At 41.2% G+C, this 18,440-nt stretch overlaps 1 protein-coding gene across 5 annotated transcripts in view; it reads left to right on the top strand.

The window, feature by feature from the left end:
• The window catches only part of MYOF (myoferlin), a 178,743-nt gene that overhangs the window by 116,823 nt on the left and 43,480 nt on the right, over nucleotides 1-18,440 (top strand). For all 5 annotated transcript variants that reach the window (XM_019952911.2, XM_019952909.2, XM_019952910.2 and 2 more), the window contains 9 exons: nucleotides 217-372; nucleotides 3,074-3,205; nucleotides 5,099-5,262; nucleotides 7,769-7,883; nucleotides 9,472-9,577; nucleotides 10,974-11,119; nucleotides 13,510-13,683; nucleotides 14,678-14,786; nucleotides 16,109-16,186. In XM_019952911.2, the coding sequence (XP_019808470.2) occupies nucleotides 217-372; nucleotides 3,074-3,205; nucleotides 5,099-5,262; nucleotides 7,769-7,883; nucleotides 9,472-9,577; nucleotides 10,974-11,119; nucleotides 13,510-13,683; nucleotides 14,678-14,786; nucleotides 16,109-16,186 (1,180 nt within the window). The remainder of the gene's footprint in view (nucleotides 1-216; nucleotides 373-3,073; nucleotides 3,206-5,098; nucleotides 5,263-7,768; nucleotides 7,884-9,471; nucleotides 9,578-10,973; nucleotides 11,120-13,509; nucleotides 13,684-14,677; nucleotides 14,787-16,108; nucleotides 16,187-18,440) is intronic.

Below are 18,440 nucleotides of genomic sequence, written 5' to 3'. Positions count from 1 at the left end.
TGGCAAGTGAAGGCCCTCTGTTCCCTTTGGCCAGTCACAGGCCAACAACCTGGGGTCCTGGAAGCCAAGAGCCTCAGAAGAAATTTCGGCAGCGCCCTAACCACATTGTTTCTTTGATAAATGGAGCCCTGAGGGTCCAGCCTGCAGGCTCTGTGGCCTTTCTGCATTTGGACTGACTCTAGCTTTGCTTCCTGTTCCATCCCCTCCTGTGAGCAGCCTCAGAACAGCATGCCTGACATCATCATCTGGATGATCCGGGGAGAGAAGAGATTGGCCTACGCACGCATTCCCGCGCATCAGGTTTTATACTCCACCAGCGGCGGGGATGCGTCTGGGAAGTACTGTGGGAAAACCCAGACCATCTTTCTGAAGGTATGGCTTCCTCACTGTGCAACGTGAAGTACTTGAGTGCAAACCCCATGTTCCCAGGAAGGGCTGTTTTATAATTTGCCTGCCATTGAATGGCTAGGGTGATCCTGATCCATTTCAGCTTCTTCTGGTCCTTCCTCTAGGGTGGTAATTACCAGAGTGCCCTGAGGTCTGCTGGCTTCAATCAAGGACACTTCCGTAGAGGTCTCTGTGACACTAATATTAATATGGCATTGTGAATGCTTTGCTTTCTGGCATGAATTTTCCACTTCTAATGTCTCTTGTGAGGCAATGCCACTCTTGCTTTCCCTACTAGTGAGTGAGTGGGAAGCAGAAAAAAACAAAAGTAATATAGGTAGTCCATGCAATCTATGCTCTAATCAAATGGGTCCTCAGATTGAAAAAACTTTGAGAATTACTACTTTAGGGTTGGGGTTCTGAACATATTTGGAGACACGGACTCCTTTAAGAGTCTGATGAAAGCTATTGGCTCTGTCTTCCAAAATAACACACATCTCAGATGTCTCCAACATTCTGCATATGATTCAGGGGCTTTGTAGAACCCATCAATTCATCCCAGGACCCTGGATTAAGAACTTCCCTTGTGTGCATAAGAAGAACCAGAGGAGGCTGGGGATGGAAATAAAGAGATCCAAATAGTTGTTAGATACAAGTTTGACATCCCTCTCCCTTCCAGACTCCTCCTGAGTTCCTTAGAATATCAGGAATGGGGGAAAAATCGAGAGAGAGAAAAGCAGTCACGGGAGAATGTTCCATTAAAACAGGGAGATATCTGCTAACTTTTAATAAATGCACTCTTTGCTCTTTAATCAAGAGGGTGAAAATAGAACCAAGGTGATTATCTTCTTTCAAGTGTCTCTTGGTGGAATAAATTTTACTTAAGATAGAACCACAATTATAATTGACCTCAGCACTGCATGGAAGCAAACTGATTAATAAGTAAAACTTCACAGCGGGTGGGAGAGGAGGCAGAGTGGTATTCTCTGTGTTGGGTTTTAGAACTCAGTGCATAAACAGCAAAATGCTTTTAAGAGAATGTTGTATATATGTATTGATATGTATATATATGTACATACATATATCAATATATGTATTGATAATACTCATTATCTAGTTTAGGTAGTCATTTAAGTCAGTGTTTTTTTTTGTTGTTGTTGTTGGTCTTGCGACCTCTCTTCACTCTCAAAAAAAAAAAAAAAAATCACTGGAGACCCCAAACGCATTGGTGTACGTGGTTCTATCTATCAATGTTTACTGTAATAGAAATTAAAACTGACATTAAAAAGTATTTATCTATTTTAAGATAACTATAATAAATCCATTATATTTTAACAAACTATGTATTTTTATAAAATATAACTGTATTTCCTTTTAAAAATCAGAATGCTGAGTGATACTGTTTTGCACTTTTGCAAACCTGGCTTCACAGAAATATAACTAAATTCTCAAAATTGCTTCTACATTTAGTCTGATGCTCTGAGTTGCTTGGTTGAAGTGTATGAAAAGAATCTGACCTCACATATTATACGTATTTGGAAAAGGGTGGAGTATTTGAATAACTTTTACAGATAATTGTGGGTACTTATCTTTGATACAACACCAAATTCAAGTGGTAGCTTTTAAAAGATTAACTGCCATATGGAACCTGAAACCATATCAGTGAACTTTCCATTCTCTGCTACATTAAAATCCATTGGTCTACCTTGTACTTTGAATGGCTCTTTTACCCATGCCTGATTTTAGTAATAGAAAGCTTTCATCATTTGGAAAATATTCGTTCCCTGAGTTAGGCAAATCTTCCTAATGTTGACACGTTTCATCATAGAATAAAAAGTCACATTAACATCACTTACAATAAAAGCTCTTATGTATTGGGACGCTATCCGGTTCACCCACTGAGGCAGAAACTAACTTTCCAAAATTCTAATTTTTAACTTGAAACCTTGAATTTGGTCATTGGCAACAAAATACAGTCCCTTATTGTCCTTGACGTGACAAGCTCACTTGTTTTTGTTCAAGAAAACATCTGCCCCATATCCAAGCATGAATAACCATATTGGGCAGCCAATTGCTGTTTCAGAAAGAAAAGATATTTCATTTTTAAAAAAGTCTAGTTCAATTCACAGCTTGATTGGATAAGAATCTTTTCTCAAAATAGATACAAATACACAGCAGAATTTCATCATACAAAAGACATGTATTTGGATATCATGATTTAGGATTAGCCATTTTTACTGCTTTATCAAAGGAATTCATAAGTGAAACTGGCATTTTGTTTTTTTCATTGAGAGTGATGAAGAAAACTATTATTACCAGTGCGGTTTGGTGTTGCTGCCTTGATTCCTGCCACAGAGGTTGGAGTCTTATCCACGCTTGCTTTTTTTTTTCACCATCAGTGCAAATGTCAGTACAGTGAAAAAAGCAAGTAGCATCCTAGTATTATTAGGAAAATAATTTTGACCTCATGAGCCTCCTGGAAAGATCTCAGGGACACCCAGGCGTTCCTGATTTAGTTGTTATTTTACTCTTTGTAGACGGGTCATTTGGAAATATTTTAGCTGCACAAACAAAATTAGACTGTTGAAAACAATGATTAGACGTTCAGTCCACTTTTGTTTTCAGCTTAATATCACAGTCTGTGCTGTGCCTGGCATAACGGCTCATGTTATTATACATCTCTCAGTATCCACAAGAAAAAAACAACGGACCAAAGGTGCCCGTGGAGTTGCGTGTGAACATCTGGCTGGGCTTAAGTGCTGTTGAGAAGAAGTTCAATAGCTTCGCAGAAGGAACATTCACCGTCTTTGCTGAAATGGTACTTCATTATCTTTTCCTTTTTGTGGGGGAGCACTGTTATGTTTTCAGTTCAGATGTCAAATCAACCACCAGCATAATCGCTAACTAAAATTCCATCCAACGGCCCTTCATTAAGGGGGTTGGGAATGATTGACTGGAGGTCTTTGTTGGGACACCCCAGTGTGATTCACACACAAGCACCCCAGGAGTGAAGAATGCTTGAGAGGTGCCAACCTCGAGAACCTGCTTGGGGTCTCTTTTCTGCCGTATAGCAAAGTGTCTGGAGTCTTTAAAACACAGAAGACTCATTCCTCAGAGGGGTTTGCCCAAGGGCAAAGAAAATGCTGCCTGAATACTTTAAAAACAGTAAGAGATAATTTGTAAATCCTTCACTGGGTTAAAAATCCACTTAGTTTATCCAAGGTCTCATTAGAGTTAAACCCTTGAAAACAATTTTCACAAACTGTTACATCTAAAAGTGGAGTTAGTTGTATTTCTTTTATTCAAAGTGCTTATTGATATAAATGTATTAGATATAGTCAGTGGAGGTCTTCTGACAATTTTCAGATGAATTCCATTCTTTTACAGATGGGCCTTCATGCTCAAATAATTGAGGAGAAGACTATCTTCATTCTAGCTAAATTGTAATTGTGTTTCTACCATCTATACCTGACTGCTGGTTCAGGATTATAGCTCTGATCTTCTTGCTGGGCAAGAAAACCCATGGCCATCTTTTAGTTTTGCTTTTCTTTACCTGGCACATAGTAGGCTCCTGAAAATGAAAGTGAAAGTCGCACAATCATGTCCAGCTCTTTGCGACCCCATGGACTATGCAGTCCATGGAATTCTTCAGGCCAGGATACTGGAGTGGGTAGCCTTTCCCTTCTCCAGGGTATATTCCCAACCCAGAGATCGAACCCAGGTCTCCTTCATTGCAGGCAGATTCTTTACCAGCTGAGCCACAAGGGAAGCCCAACAATACTGGAGTGGGTAGCCTATCCCTTCTCCAGAGGATCTTCCCGACCCAGGAATCGAACCAGGTCCCTCATCAGGCCCCTACTCAAATGTCTTCCATCCTTCTTTAGCCAAAAAGTCCCCAGCTACTTATGTAAATCATGTTCTCAGTGAGCTCATCAGCAACAAATGGAGATGTCGGCTCGGACACAGAGACTCTCACCACTGGCAAATCTCAGCCCTCTTTATGGTTTGCATAGTGCAAAACCGACCAGACTGTAGATCTATAAATCCTGACTTAGAAAGGAATGCCCTATAAACCTGGATCTGCCATTGCCACAAAACCTGCTTCCAGAAAGGTCTTGGCCTACTCACCATACTCAAGAAGCAATGAGGGCTCAGAACTTTTTGACCACATAGAGGCTGGGTACTAAAGGACCTTCATGTTTCAGATGGGTCCTTTGTGCTGCCTAGAAATATATACCATTAATTCTAATATTGTTTCTGTGGGGAAACGTGCCCCATGTTTTAGGCAGCCGACTTATAAACAAACTTTAGAAGACTACATGTTCATAAATTGAGGATTTTTGTAGGTATCTAAAAGATTAGGTTCAGAGAACTATTTGGAGCCATTCAAAATAATGGTAGAAACAACTAGCATGATATATCAATGTTTATGAAGCACTCTTACAATCATTTGTACACCTGAACTTCAGAATAATCCTATGAGAAAGGGAGTGTTACCTCAGTTTACAGATGAGAACACTGAGTCTTAGAAAGATGAATGATTTACCCAAGGTTGCAAAATCAGTAATAGTCCGATTTAGGTCCATACCTTCTCAATATAAAGCTTTTTCACTTCTCATTGTTTAGCCTAAGTCCTAGATGGACCTAAAAATTTATATGTTGGCTTTATTTCTTGCTCCCTGATTATGTTTCTCCAATTTCTTTTTAATAGTATGAAAATCAAGCTCTCATGTTTGGAAAATGGGGCACTTCCGGATTAGTGGGTCGTCATAAATTTTCCGATGTCACAGGAAAAATAAAACTCAAGAGGGAATTCTTTTTGCCTCCAAAAGGCTGGGAATGGGAAGGAGACTGGATAGTTGATCCTGAAAGAAGGTAAGTTTTCTATTTTCTGAGAAAAAAGGATGGTAATGGGGTCTTTCCTGAGAAACTGATAAATGAATCTTCTCCATCATCATTCTTGATCAAATTTATATAACACTCGCTGAGCAGAAGTAATCCACAGAAATGCATAGAAGCTTGAATGATGTCATCAATGTCTCATAATAAAACAAAAAAATATTAAAAAGCACTTGGTACCAATATAGCTGAGAATGTATTACATGCAAATGTGTCAAGCAATGTGTCATTTTTTAAAAATCTGGATTGCAATCTTACAAGATAGGTAGTGTCAAAAATCATGAAGAGCTTGAGATTTTTTTATCTTCCTTGCAAGCTAGCAAGTCACCTGCCACAATTTTGTGGATGTTGGCAGGAGACTTTAGACTCCCAAAGCCAGAGACAAAGGACCCACTGCAAAGAGCAGTACCAGAGTATCAGTATTGGCTCTCATTCTCCGAGCCCCAATTCCTAGAGGGCGACAAAAAAGGGCCAGGTGACACTTGAACATGAAGAGGATTGTGCAACAGGAATCCTGAGCTTAGGGCACCCAAATCATTTATAATGTGTAGTAACCACGCTGGCCCTTTGCTCTGGAGAGAAACACTGTGTCTTTTGACTTTGTTCCTCATATAAACATCCTTGAAAAGATAGTCTGTAACAAAAGTTATGGAGCCTATGTTTAGAAATGCAAGACACACAAAGAATGATGTCCCAACAAAAAGTTCCCAACAAAAAAACAGTGTTATCTCCACTTTAAAGATGAAACAGACATGGAGAGACCAAGTCACTTGTCCAAAGGCATACAGCCTGTGGCTGAGTGGTATAGACAGGGCTGGAAGCCAAGTCTAGCCTGGGTGCCAAAAGCAGTTCTAAACCAATATGCTGGAAGGTCTGCAGAAAACAGATGGCCCTCTTTAAATGGATGAGTTGGATGGTCTATGCGTTACATCTCAAAGGCTATTATTCAAAAGAAACAGTAGAGGGGGCAAGTATGTGTCCCCTGGAGTCTGGAGGAAACCAAAGGGTGGTTTCTGAGTGTTGCCAAAAGCTTTGGAGCCAGAACACCCTCTTTTTTCCACCTCAGGACAACGTACTTACTTTTGGAGGAAACAAGCTTGTGAAGTTGGAGTTGAAGACCTCAAGCTAGAGTTTGTTGTTTTTGTCCACATTTGCTTCCTATGAGCACACAGGATTAGGGAAGGAGGGGAAAGAAGTGTGCTGGGTCTGGTCTGTTAAGTATTTGCATACAATTACTTTTAACCTTTGACGGTCTTCCCTTGTGGCTCAGCTGGTAAAGAGTCTGCCTGGATTGTGGGAGACCTGGGTTTGAACCCTGGGTTGGGAAGATCTCTTGGAGAAGGGAAAGGCTACCCACTCCAGTATTCTGGCCTGGAGAATTCCATGAATTGTATATATAGTCCATGGTGTCGCAAAGAGTCAGACATGACTGAGGGACTTTCACTTTTAACCTAAGATGGCCTTTTTTGGGGTAGAATTGGGGTTGCTGGTGAGAAGAAAGGAAATGGGATTTGAATTAGAAGGAAGGAAGGAAGGTTAGTGAGGACTGGAAAAGGTCAGGGGAACTGGAAAAGCTGAAGGTCAGAGCCTGTCAGAGCTGGATGGGACCCCAGAAGCAGCAGTCAGAGAAGCGATGGAGAAGCCCAGCTTATACCAAGGGTGGGAACTTTTTGTTTTCTGATTTCCCTCCAGCACTTGATTCTAGGGGAGGATACAGCAGGGCAAAGATGTAGAGACAGTAAAAGGAAAAAAGAAATCCCAGTTGAGCAGATACCTGGCAGAAAACTTAAGCCAAAGTTGGAACCTCTGTACTTTCCTCTGTGGGTTGTTCCAAATCCAGGAGGAAAGTTGGCATGACAGGGAGGCAATATAGATTTCTCAACTGGCCAAATAGACCATAGAGTCTAAAATGACCTGGTTTGGCTGCCATTCCTACCAAGGAACTATCCAGAAAATGTAAACCCCTCCCTTCAGTTTGTGTTACCTAGACCAAGCAAACCCCCAGAGAAAGGTTTCCACACTTGGCCCATGAGACCGTCTCCATTACATTTTTAAAATAGGAGGAAAGAGGGAAGATGACTCTCTGTTCTTTTGAACTGTTAGCCAAGAGTCAGGCTGAGAAAAAGCTGAAGGGCCCTGACCTGACCCAGAAACAGAAGCCAGGTCCCTAGAAGGAGCTGCCCACAACGGCAGTTTTCCCAGTCCCACCCTAATTACTGAGCAGAAGCAACGCTGCTAATTTGAGACGTTCTCTGTAATTTAGGTCTCCTTGTTCCAGCCGCCCTTCTTCAAAGGAATGTCAAAAGCTATTAGTACTAAAAGGAGTTTGGAGTGGGGAACCCAATAGGGTAAGGGCGAGGAAGGAACAGGGGGCCTCCCCAGGGGTGTAGATGTTTTCTGGCCATTGGAAATAGCCGGGGTGGTCAGCGACCACCTTTGGTAAAGGTTTCTCCTTTGGTAACACGAGCCTCTTCCCACACAGCTTGCTGACCGAGGCGGATGCGGGTCACACAGAGTTCACAGATGAAGTGTACCAGAACGAGAGTCGCTACCCCGGGGGCGAGTGGAAGCCGGCGGAGGACACCTACACCGATGCGGTGAGAGCGCCTCTCCCGTGTCAGCTCCGAGAAACCGTCACCAAGCACAAGGCGGGGCTCCCCGGCTCTTCTGCCCCATTTCACGTTCTGAACAGTCCTTCCTTTATAACTTAAGCCTCCAGAGCACATCCGTAACTATTTCCTATAGAGAATACATGGAGCCTATTTTAACTAGGTATTGGGACACGGAGACCTGGGTTCGATCCCTGGTTTGGGAAGATCCCCTGGAGAAGGGAAAGTCTACCCACTCCAGCATTCTGGCCTGGAAAATTCCATGGAGTCAGTGGCGTCCAAAGAGTTGATGACTGAGCGACTGTCACTTTCAAAGTCTGGGTTGTGCAGGGTTTTTTTTTTTTTTTTTTTTTACTGTATTATGTAACTAGCTTTTAAAAGCATAAATTGAATTCTCGAGTCTTTGGAATAGTCAAACAGCATAAAAGGAAATGAAAAGTAATTATTCTCCTTGATCCATACCCCCCACTTTGAGATAACCATTGAACCAAAGATAGCAGTTTTCTGTTCCTATACAATAACTTCTTTTTTTACCCCCCCGAATAGAATGGTGTCAAAGGCACAGTTCCACAACTTGTATTTTTCACTTGTATTTTCATTATAATGTGTCTTGGACATCTTGAGTTTTTTTTTTTTTTCATCTTGAGTTTTTTAAAACATTTCTGCAGAGTGTTTGATTATATGCACCCCTCTATAATTTAACTGATCCTCTTTTTGACATTTAGGTTGTTTTGTTTTTTTTTTACAGTCTTTGTTTTTTATAAGTAATGTGACAATGAACATCCTTCTACATACATTCTTATTCATTTAGGAAAGTTTGCCTGGAGGAGAGGTCCCTAGCTTGGTCAAGGTTTCAGTGCATATAAAATTTTGACAAATATTGGCAAATCACTTTCAAAGAGGCTGTACAAATTTATATTTCCAGCAACAGAAGAGAGGACTTTTTTTTGTAGACACACACCATCCCACATCTGTGTCAGTACATGAACAGATGGTCTCCTGTTGATCAATATTCACACTCTTAAAGTGAAACTATTTTTCTGTTTATCTCCTTTATTTCTTTTACTATGTACTTCTTTTTCATACTTCTATCAGTTTTAATACAGAACTTGTCAATATTTTCACATAAACTTTGCTCAGTCTTACATGATTCGCATCTACAGCTTCCTGTAGCATTACCGCCTATTTGAAAACACCTATTTTTCATGCTCTGTCCATCTCTGATGGGTTCTCTGCAATATAACCCCTCGTAAGAGTTGCATCATTTCATAATACTAAGTTGAACCATATGAAATTGCTGATCTTTGACCATTTTTAACTTACAAAAAACAGTTTCCCGTGGTTTAGCATAACATATCCCTTAATAGTAGAAACAGAAAGTATTCTTTTAACAACGAGTTACTGTTTGGCAATTGTGTATAGATTAGGAATTTTTCTGAAAAGATTGCCTATGAAGGTATCAAATTAGCATGTGAATCTATAGTTAAGTGTGAGGAATCCTATCTCACATTTGCCTCTTATTTAACACTGTGGCTTCTTTCTCTTTTTTGTTTTTGTTTGTTTGTTTTTTGTAAAGAACGGCGATAAAGCAGCATCACCAAGCGAGCTCACTTGCCCTCCAGGCTGGGAATGGGAGGATGATGCATGGGTCTATGACATTAATCGTGCAGTGGATGAGAGAGGTAACATTTCAGACCTATTACCTGACCAGGGGCTCTCCAGCAATGCCTTGGTTAAAGTCAAGTTTCCTTTGGAGGGAAGAGTTTCCCGTCTTCTGGTCTAAGACAGGAGGCGGGTCAGGTGTTTGGAAGACAAGCAGGTGCTTGGACAAGGGCAGGGTGGTAGGCTCTCAAGATACAAGGTGACAGGCTCACGGGTAGCTGGACTTCAAGATGCCAGGGATCCAGTGAGAATTTGGGAGGGGATTGGAGTTTCGAGTTTCTCTGTTCTAACCATGCCATACCCTCCCTGGGAACATCACACTAACTCAGGAGCCCCCTACCTCGGAAAGAAGAACTGCAGAATGCCTTAAAAGTCATCCTATTCAGCAGTAAGGCAGATTATTGACATAGCTTCTGGTAATGATGCTTATCCTTTCCTATGGCTAGAAATCTAACATTAAATGGAACTAAAACATTTAGAATTGTCCAAATAGAAACTTTGATTTTTAAATTTCTTCTGAAGAACTAGTATGCAGAAAGAACTACCATTAATAAGGAAGATTTCAAATAGATTATAAGTTTCTTGATCTGGATGCACACACCAGCCCTTCTAATACTAGTTAACATTGTTAGAGTGCAAACTGTGTGCTGATCATGGTCCTCGTGCTTTGCTTGCATTATTTTGATTAATTCTTTTGAAAAAGGTATATTTTCCCTTTATGCTGGGGACATTTGGTCCCCAGCAGATTTACCAACTTGCAAGAAACTTTTTAAGTAAACAGTCCACATGAGGAGATGCTGGGATTTGAACCCAGTCTGTTACTACGCAGGCCATGCCCTCTATCACTGTTCCCAAATGCCTCTCATAGTTGGCTTTATTCTTGTGTGAGGGCATGCTCAGTCGTGTCTGACTCTTTGCCAACCCCATGGACTATAGCCCACCAGGCTCCTCTGTCCTTGGGACAGACTTGGGAGTCTCCAGGCAAGAATACTGGAGTGGGTTGCCATGCCCTCCTCCAGGGATCTTCCCAACCCAGGGGTCGAACCTGCGTCTCCTCTGTCTCCTTGCATTGGCAGGTGGGTTCTTTACTACTGAGCCACCTGGGAAGCCCCACTTTATTCTTACATACATTCAATTTCCATGAATGTTGGAAAGTATAAACATGGAGGTGAACCCCATGGCCACAAAGGAAGCTTCTTGAGGAAGAATCCAGGGGAACAGGGCTTTATTCTGTTTGGCTGATTGCACAAGAGTGAAAGGAGCAATGGCATTCAGTCAGGACAGTGGAGAATGTTGGGAGGGGGCAGAGAGTGACTGAGTATTTCCTGGAACTTTATTTAACTGTATTGCTGAACTTTATTTGGCAATCTGGCAAGTGCATCTCTTTTGGATAACCATTCACCAACTCTATTCCAGGCTGGGAATATGGAATTACCATTCCTCCTGATAATAAGCCCAAATCCTGGGTTGCAGCAGAAAAAATGTATCATACTCATAGACGCCGAAGGCTGGTCCGAAAACGCAAGAAAGATTTAACACAATCCACTTCGAGTACCGCAAGGGTAAGAGGAGCAGTGGGAGGGAGCAGGTGGCTCTTTCTTCTAGATCACTGAGAATCACAGTTAATCCAGCTGTTTCTACAGAAACCATTTACCTGAGACCCTGCTCAAGGGTTCTAAAAGTGTGCCCCGACCTCTGACCTACTGAATGAGGAAGTCTAGGGGTAAGCCCAGCATTCTATGTTTCAACAACTAAGTCTTCCAGGTAATTCTGAAGCAGGCTAAATAATGAGAACCACTCAAGAGGCACTGATAGAAGCAGAAAATATTTTGGTAGCATATTGTAGTAGTGGAAGTAGCTCAAGACTTTGAACAAGACATCTAAGGATTCAAATCCGGGCTTTGTCTCCTTTCTCATCTGCAAAATGGGTATAATATCATGCATCTACTTAGAGTATTATAAGCTTAAATGGAATAATAATAAATTGAGTGGAACAATAATACTAATAACAATAGTAAATGGTATGTTTTGTGTTCCTTCTATGATGGTAAGTACTGAATATATATCATCTCCAATCCACAAAATCTGCGTTTCATTCTCATTGTACAGACAGTCCTCACAGAGGTTAAATGGATTTGCTTCAGGCTACCCACGTAGCTCAGTTGGTAAAGAATCTGCCTGCAATGCAGGAGACCCGGGTTCGATTCCTAGGTCAGGAAAGATCCTGTGGAGAAGGAAATGACAACCCACTCCAGTATTCTTGCCTGGGAAATCCCATGGACAAAGGAGCCTGGCAGTCTATAGTCCATGGGTTCATAGGAGTCAGACACAACTTAGCAACTAAACCACCACCATATGTCTAGTAAGTGATAGAGTGAACTCAGGCTAAGCTCATTCTAAATAGGAATTCTTTCTATTCCACAAACTGCCCAGCTTACAGTAGATGTGATGAAGTGATTTTTAATTAGCCAGTGAGCTTCTCAGTTCTTCTATGCTTCCAAAGATGGAACCATTCTCATCCTCTTATCATATCTTTTCTGCTAGCTTAGGACCTTGTTCCTAATTAATAATGGAGTAGAATGAATGAGCTGATGAATGAATATTTGTTTTGCAATCAGCCCTATTCTGATGGGGTGAGAAGTTTCTAGAGGCACTTTGACTCCGTTCTTCCACATGAGAGTGCCAAGGAGAGGTGGAAAGATCACTGAGCGACACGTCAGAAGGCCGGAAGCGTGGCCCAGTTCTACAAAGAGTATTGTCGAGAGACTTTGATCACGCTCCCCAACCTGCCTCACTCCTGGCTTCATGAACTATTTCGATGCCACTAGTGACTGCTAGAGGGTTAATTACAAGATCTTCCTTGACCTGGATTTTCTGTTTATTCAAAGTTGAAAAAAATAGCCCCTACATTAATAACCTACGTGAAGCTCTTATTTCTGAAATCATAAATATTATTCAGTATTATTTTACATCTACTAAATCTAGTCATACTTGTAAGATATTTATGTAAAGTTTCTGCCACTGAAATGTCAGCTACAGGAGGGCAAGGACCCTGTCTCTTTCTTCACTGCTTCCTCAGCTCTTAACCCAGTGCTGCATGGTAGGCACTTGTATTTGCTGAACGAATTGAAGAAAACATTGAAAACTGAGATAATTAAATAGAAATAGATTTTACGATAAAAGCTACCTTAGTCATTATAGTAGTTATTCTAGAAGTAGTATACCCTGATTTACTTATTAGCTATAGAAGTTTTTATCTTAAACACTTAAGCCCTGGGGAGGGTGGCATCATTTCTTCCCTCCATATGTAAAGTGGAGATAATAATGTTTTCCAAACTATATCACAATAGCAGTGTGCTTATGAGCTAGTGAAGTGAGAAAATAGAAAGCAATTTGCAAAAGAATCCATTTGATTTGCCCCTGACCTCATGCCCCACCCCATCCCTGCTACCAACTCTAAATAAGGGGCTCCTCCTGATGGTATAGCCATCACCTTGGCAAAATCTCATTTCACTTCAGTTGCTGCTGTTCTCTCTGCATCCCCAGAGTCCATCACCTCTGCAAGGGCAGAGAACCTGTCTGTTATTTTTTTAGTATTTTATTTATTTATCTGGCTGTGTCGATTCTTCGTTGAGTCATGCAGGATCTTTTGTTGTGGCACACAAGGGCACACAGGCTCAGTTGCTCTGTGGCATGTGGGATCCTAGTTCCCCAACCAGGGATTGAACCCACATCCTCTGCATTTCAAGGCAGATTCTTAACCACTGGACCACCAGGGAAGTCCTGAGACTGTCTATTTTGTTCTCTGTTGTACCCTGGATTCTAGCACGGTGCTTTGGCCCAGAGTAGACTTTTGGTACGTATTTGTTGATTGATCAGGTAAACTGCTTTATCAATATAAGGAACATTGTTATGGTGATGATTATCGTTAAATGTTTTACCTCTGTTTTAGGCCATGGCAGAATTTGAAGACCGGGAGGGCTGGGAATACGCTTCTCTAATTGGCTGGAAATTTCACTGGAAACAGCGTAGTTCAGATACGTTTCGCCGCAGACGCTGGAGGAGAAAAATGGCTCCTTCAGAAACACATGGTGCAGCTGCCATCTTTAAACTTGAAGGGGCCCTTGTAAGTAATAAATAGCCAAAATTCAAATTATATTCACAGAGGGAAGACACATGCGTGTTGGACATAAGGCCACCGACTCCACTACTGAAAGATTGCACCTAATTTGGTAGAAAGCCACACATCATAGGTGTTCAGCAATGTGGAATAAATAGACCATTGACACGTGGAAGGTTCTAAGAAGCCCGTTTAATATTGGTTCACCTAACTGTTTCTTCAAGTGTTCAAAAGCCTTTGCTGTGGGTGACATCTGTTAACATTCCAAGCTTAGATTCTTTGGATCATACTCTGGAAACTACAACTGTTCAGCAAGCCAAGAAAGTTAAATATACAGGTGTGAGGGGAAGGAAAACAGAAGATTGGCTCGCAAAGTCAGAGAACGATTCACATGCAAGCACAATAGAAAGGCAGGGAGGAAAAAAGCAGAATGGCAGAAGGAATGAATTAAGAAAATGGTGGTGGTTGATTTAAATCAGTGAGGTGGTCAGGGACCATTTTTGGAAATTTGTGTTTGGACACAACCTATTTTTATATTTCTACACACTAACCTTTCTCTGTTCTTCCTCCCTTCCTCCTAATACTCTTATGTATCCTTTATGCTTTCCTCCCCCCACCTCCCAGAGCTTCCCTGGTGGCTCAGATGATAAAGAATCCACCTGTAATGTGGGAGACCTGGGTTTGATCCCTCCAGTATTCTGGCCTAGAAAGTCCATGGACTGTACAGTCCATGGGGTCGTCAAGAATCAGACTGAGTGACTTTCACTTTTCTTTCCCCCACCCCTCCACCCTCAAGGGGTAGGGGTTTGGTAAGCCTAGACTTGAGATAGAAAGGCTGGCTCTAGCTTCCCACTCTGTCACTATGCTGAGCGTCATTCATTTTTAAAAATGGAATGATTGAATTAAGAAAAGCTCTTAAAACTGACCATTCCATTTGTTTCTAATTCTTACCTCTTCATTTTTAGGCATTACTGATTGGTTTTCCTGCCTCTTATTTTAGGGCGCAGACACTACCGATGATGGAGAGGAAAAGAGCGCAGAAAAGCAGAAGCACAGCGCCACCACTGTATTTGGAGCAAACACTCCCATTGTTTCCTGTAATTTTGACAGTAAGTTTTAAACGTGGATTTGTGAATTTCACTTCTGTGACTTTTATCTCAGGATAACTATGACTCACCAAATGTGATTTTTAAAAAATCCTTTTATGTAAATGTGACTTGCATTTTCATCATATCATGAATGTGACTTTTTAAAATGCAGTTTTAATAACTATATTTGGGGTAGAGTATGGTCAGATATTTAATCTTAACATAATCTGTCTGATATTTACTCATTCTATCAAGAGCCCTCCAAAGATTATTTTAATTACTGAAAAAGTTCAGAAAGTTAAGGTTGGTTTTAGTGATACCCTTCAGGAATTTTGGAATGAAGCAGACCTACTCTATAATAATAATAGCAAAAACTTACATTAGTCTTAGTATGTGCCAGGTACTGTGCATATATTATCTCATTTAATTTTTATAACAACCCTAGAAGGGAGGTACCATTATCGTTCCCAATTTCAAAGGAAGAAATCAAGTACAGAAAGATTAAATTATTTGACCAAGATTTTGTAGCTTGTAGGCACTAGAGATAAAATTTGAACTGAAGTATCCTGGTTCCTAGCATTTGCATAGTGAATCACAATACTCTGAAAGTGTTAGTCGCTCAGTTTGGTCTGACGCTTTGGAATCCCATGGACTGTAGCCGCCCAGGTTCCTCTGTCCATGGAATTCTCCAGGCAAGAATACTGGAGTGAGTAGCCCTTTCCTTCTCCAGGGAATCTTTCCGACCCACGGATTGAACCTGGGTCTCCTGTATTGCAAGCAGATTCTTTACTGTCTGAGCCACCAGAGAAGCCCAGAATTTGTGTAGTGAATCACAGTACTCTACCGCTTCTCAAATTATGTGTGTTTGCAGGGGCAGGATGGGGTAGCAGTGTGGTGGGGAGGGTCGTTTATGTATTAAAATAATAATGAGAAGTATAAAGTCTTTGAAATACCAAAGAAAAACTTAACAGATAACTGTTTCTTAGATCTGGTGCTGAAATGGTATAGAAAGCCCTATTTCAGTAACTCCTAGAGACCCGGTGTCATTTTAAAGGTCGGCAATGACAAGCAGTACCCTAAATCCAGGAAGTTTATACCAGGAGTATGCTCTCCTGACTGATACACTTGCAATGAACTTCCTGTGGCATTTTTACAATGCTTCATTTTGCAGGAAACACTTGGAAGACACATCGTCACCGTTGTATACCTTCTGTATATACAATATAAATTGGGAAATGGATTTGGGTAACCCATTTATCTGAAACATACGTTATGTCCAATAGAAAAATAGCAGTTTACGGTGTTCCGTTTCTTGCAAGTAACCTGCATCCTGTTCTTTTTAGGAGTCTACATTTACCACCTGCGCTGCTACATCTATCAAGCCAGAAACCTCATGGCTCTAGACAAGGATAGCTTTTCAGGTAAAAGAAAAAAAAACTCCATCTCACATGTTATTACACAGCAGGCTAGCTTGATTCTACTTTTCATCGAGTGGATGCTTTGAGTTATTTTGCACAACAACAGAAAGCTTTTCCTTATTGAGAGTAAGTAGTTTGATATGCATGAAGTCAAGGGCTCAGTCATTAGACAATGGCTGAGTCTGTCGAGCACAGTTGCTGAGTGACGAAGAAGATATATGGTCTTTTAGTACTAATAATCATTAAGGGATTAAGTGATGAAAATCACCAAGAAGGAAAGTAGTTTCTGCTCTCTTATTTATACTTATACTCTTTTTACCCCAGAACTCTTGGGTTGATTGGCAAGTCAGCACATTTATGGAAATATAAATATTTTTTGTAACTCTCTAAGTTGACAAAATGATTACCACCAGTTCACCCATTTCCCTACTTTGGAGTCCATCTTGACCTCCTCTGCTGCCTGCTCCTCAAATTTCCAGCACCAACAAACCACGAGACTTCATCACCCCTCACACTGACACCCTAATTTTGCTGCCTTTGGACTGGTTCTCAGAGGAAGGTTCTGGGCGCCTGCTGCTTGGGAATTTGTGTGCTGTTGCTGGTGTAACCAGTTCCTGGTCTCCCTGGGCTAGTGTTGTTGTTGTTGAGTTGCTCAGTCCTGTCCCACATTTTGTGACCTCATGGACAGCAGCACACCCGGCTTCCCTCTCCTTCACTATATGCCGGAGTTTGCTCAAACTCACGTGCATTGTGTTGATGATGCCACCCAACCATCTCATCCTGTGTCCCCCCTTCTCCTCCTGTCCTCAATTTTTCCCAGCATCAGGGTCTTTTCCCGTGAGTCGGCTCTTCACATCAGATGGCTTCACCTTCAACATCAGTCCTTCCAATGAATATTCAGGGTTAATTTCCTTTAGGATTGGCTGCTTTGATTTCCTTGCTGTCCAAGGGACTCTTAAGAGTCATCTCCAGCACCACAATTAGAAAGCATCAATTCTTTAGTGCTCAGCCTTCTTTTATGGTCCAGCTCTGATATCTGTACATGACTACTTGAAAAACCATAGTTTTGACTATAGGGACTTTTGTAGGCAAAGGGATGTCTCTGCTTTTTAATACTCTGTCTAGGTTTTTCATAGCTTTTCTTCCAAGGAGCAAGCATCTTTTAATTTCCCTGAGCTATAGGAAGAGCATTCCACTTTAGGACCTGCAGGCCAGCAGAGCGTCCCTTATGGAACCAGCTCTAGGACCAGTTGCCTGGCACTCTGGCATGCTCACATCAGTTGTGAGGTGTGTTCTGAGCACTAATATTAACCAACATTTGTGAATGGTTTCCTTCTCTGACAAATTAAGGCAGATTTAAGGTTATCTCTAATACCGCTCCAGAATGGTTTTTGAAGACATTTTTGAATATTCACCACCAGGGGGCACCCAATCATTGCAAGTCAAAGTTAATTTCTTGACTAAAGCACATGCCTTGCAGTTTGATACAGAAGGTATACCATCAGGGTAAAAGCAAAGAATCCCATTCATGAGATGCTGCAATGCTAAAAGCCAGGCATCCTGTCAGCTTGTGCAAAAGCTTCAAGTTAGACAGCAGGGTATTGCTCACAGAGGTCAGCTCCCAAGCAGTTGTAAAAAGGTTTAGTGAAATTATTAAGCGTAGAGACGTGGGTTACTTTTTTTTTCTTAGCTGTTTTCAGCAGTACTGAGGTATAGTTGACAAAGTTTAAAGTGAACAATGTGATGATTTGACGTATGTACACCTTGTGAAAAGATTCCCACAACTGAGTGAACATATTCATCGTCTCTCAAATTTACATATTGTGAGTTGGTGCAAACACTTAAGTTGTACTTTCTTAGCAGATTTCAGTTATACGAAAAGTATTAACTGTAGTCGTCATGTTATCCACTGGATCCTCAGACCTTATTCATCTTGCAGGTGAAGTTTATACTCTTTAATTCACATCATTTCCCCTGCCCTCAGCCACCGCAGGGACCACCATTTTCCTCTCTGTTTCTCTGAGTTAAGATTTTTTTGTTTGTTTCACGTATAAATGATACCCTGTAGTATTTGTCTTTCTGTGTCTGGCTTATTTCACTTAAGCCCTCCAGGTTCATGCATGGTGTCACAAATGGCAAAATTTCCTTCTTTTTTAAGGCTGAATTATATGTTATTGTATGTATGTATCTACCTATATAGATGGATATTTTTTCTTCATTCATTTATAGTTTGCCTTTCATTTTGTTGGTGATTCAC

This window comes from Bos indicus, chromosome 26, assembly GCF_029378745.1.
Source record: "Bos indicus isolate NIAB-ARS_2022 breed Sahiwal x Tharparkar chromosome 26, NIAB-ARS_B.indTharparkar_mat_pri_1.0, whole genome shotgun sequence".
Classification (NCBI taxonomy): Eukaryota; Metazoa; Chordata; class Mammalia; order Artiodactyla; family Bovidae; genus Bos; species Bos indicus.
The sequence above is the reverse complement of the archived record's forward strand: the minus strand, read 5'-3'. Positions and strand labels throughout refer to the sequence as shown.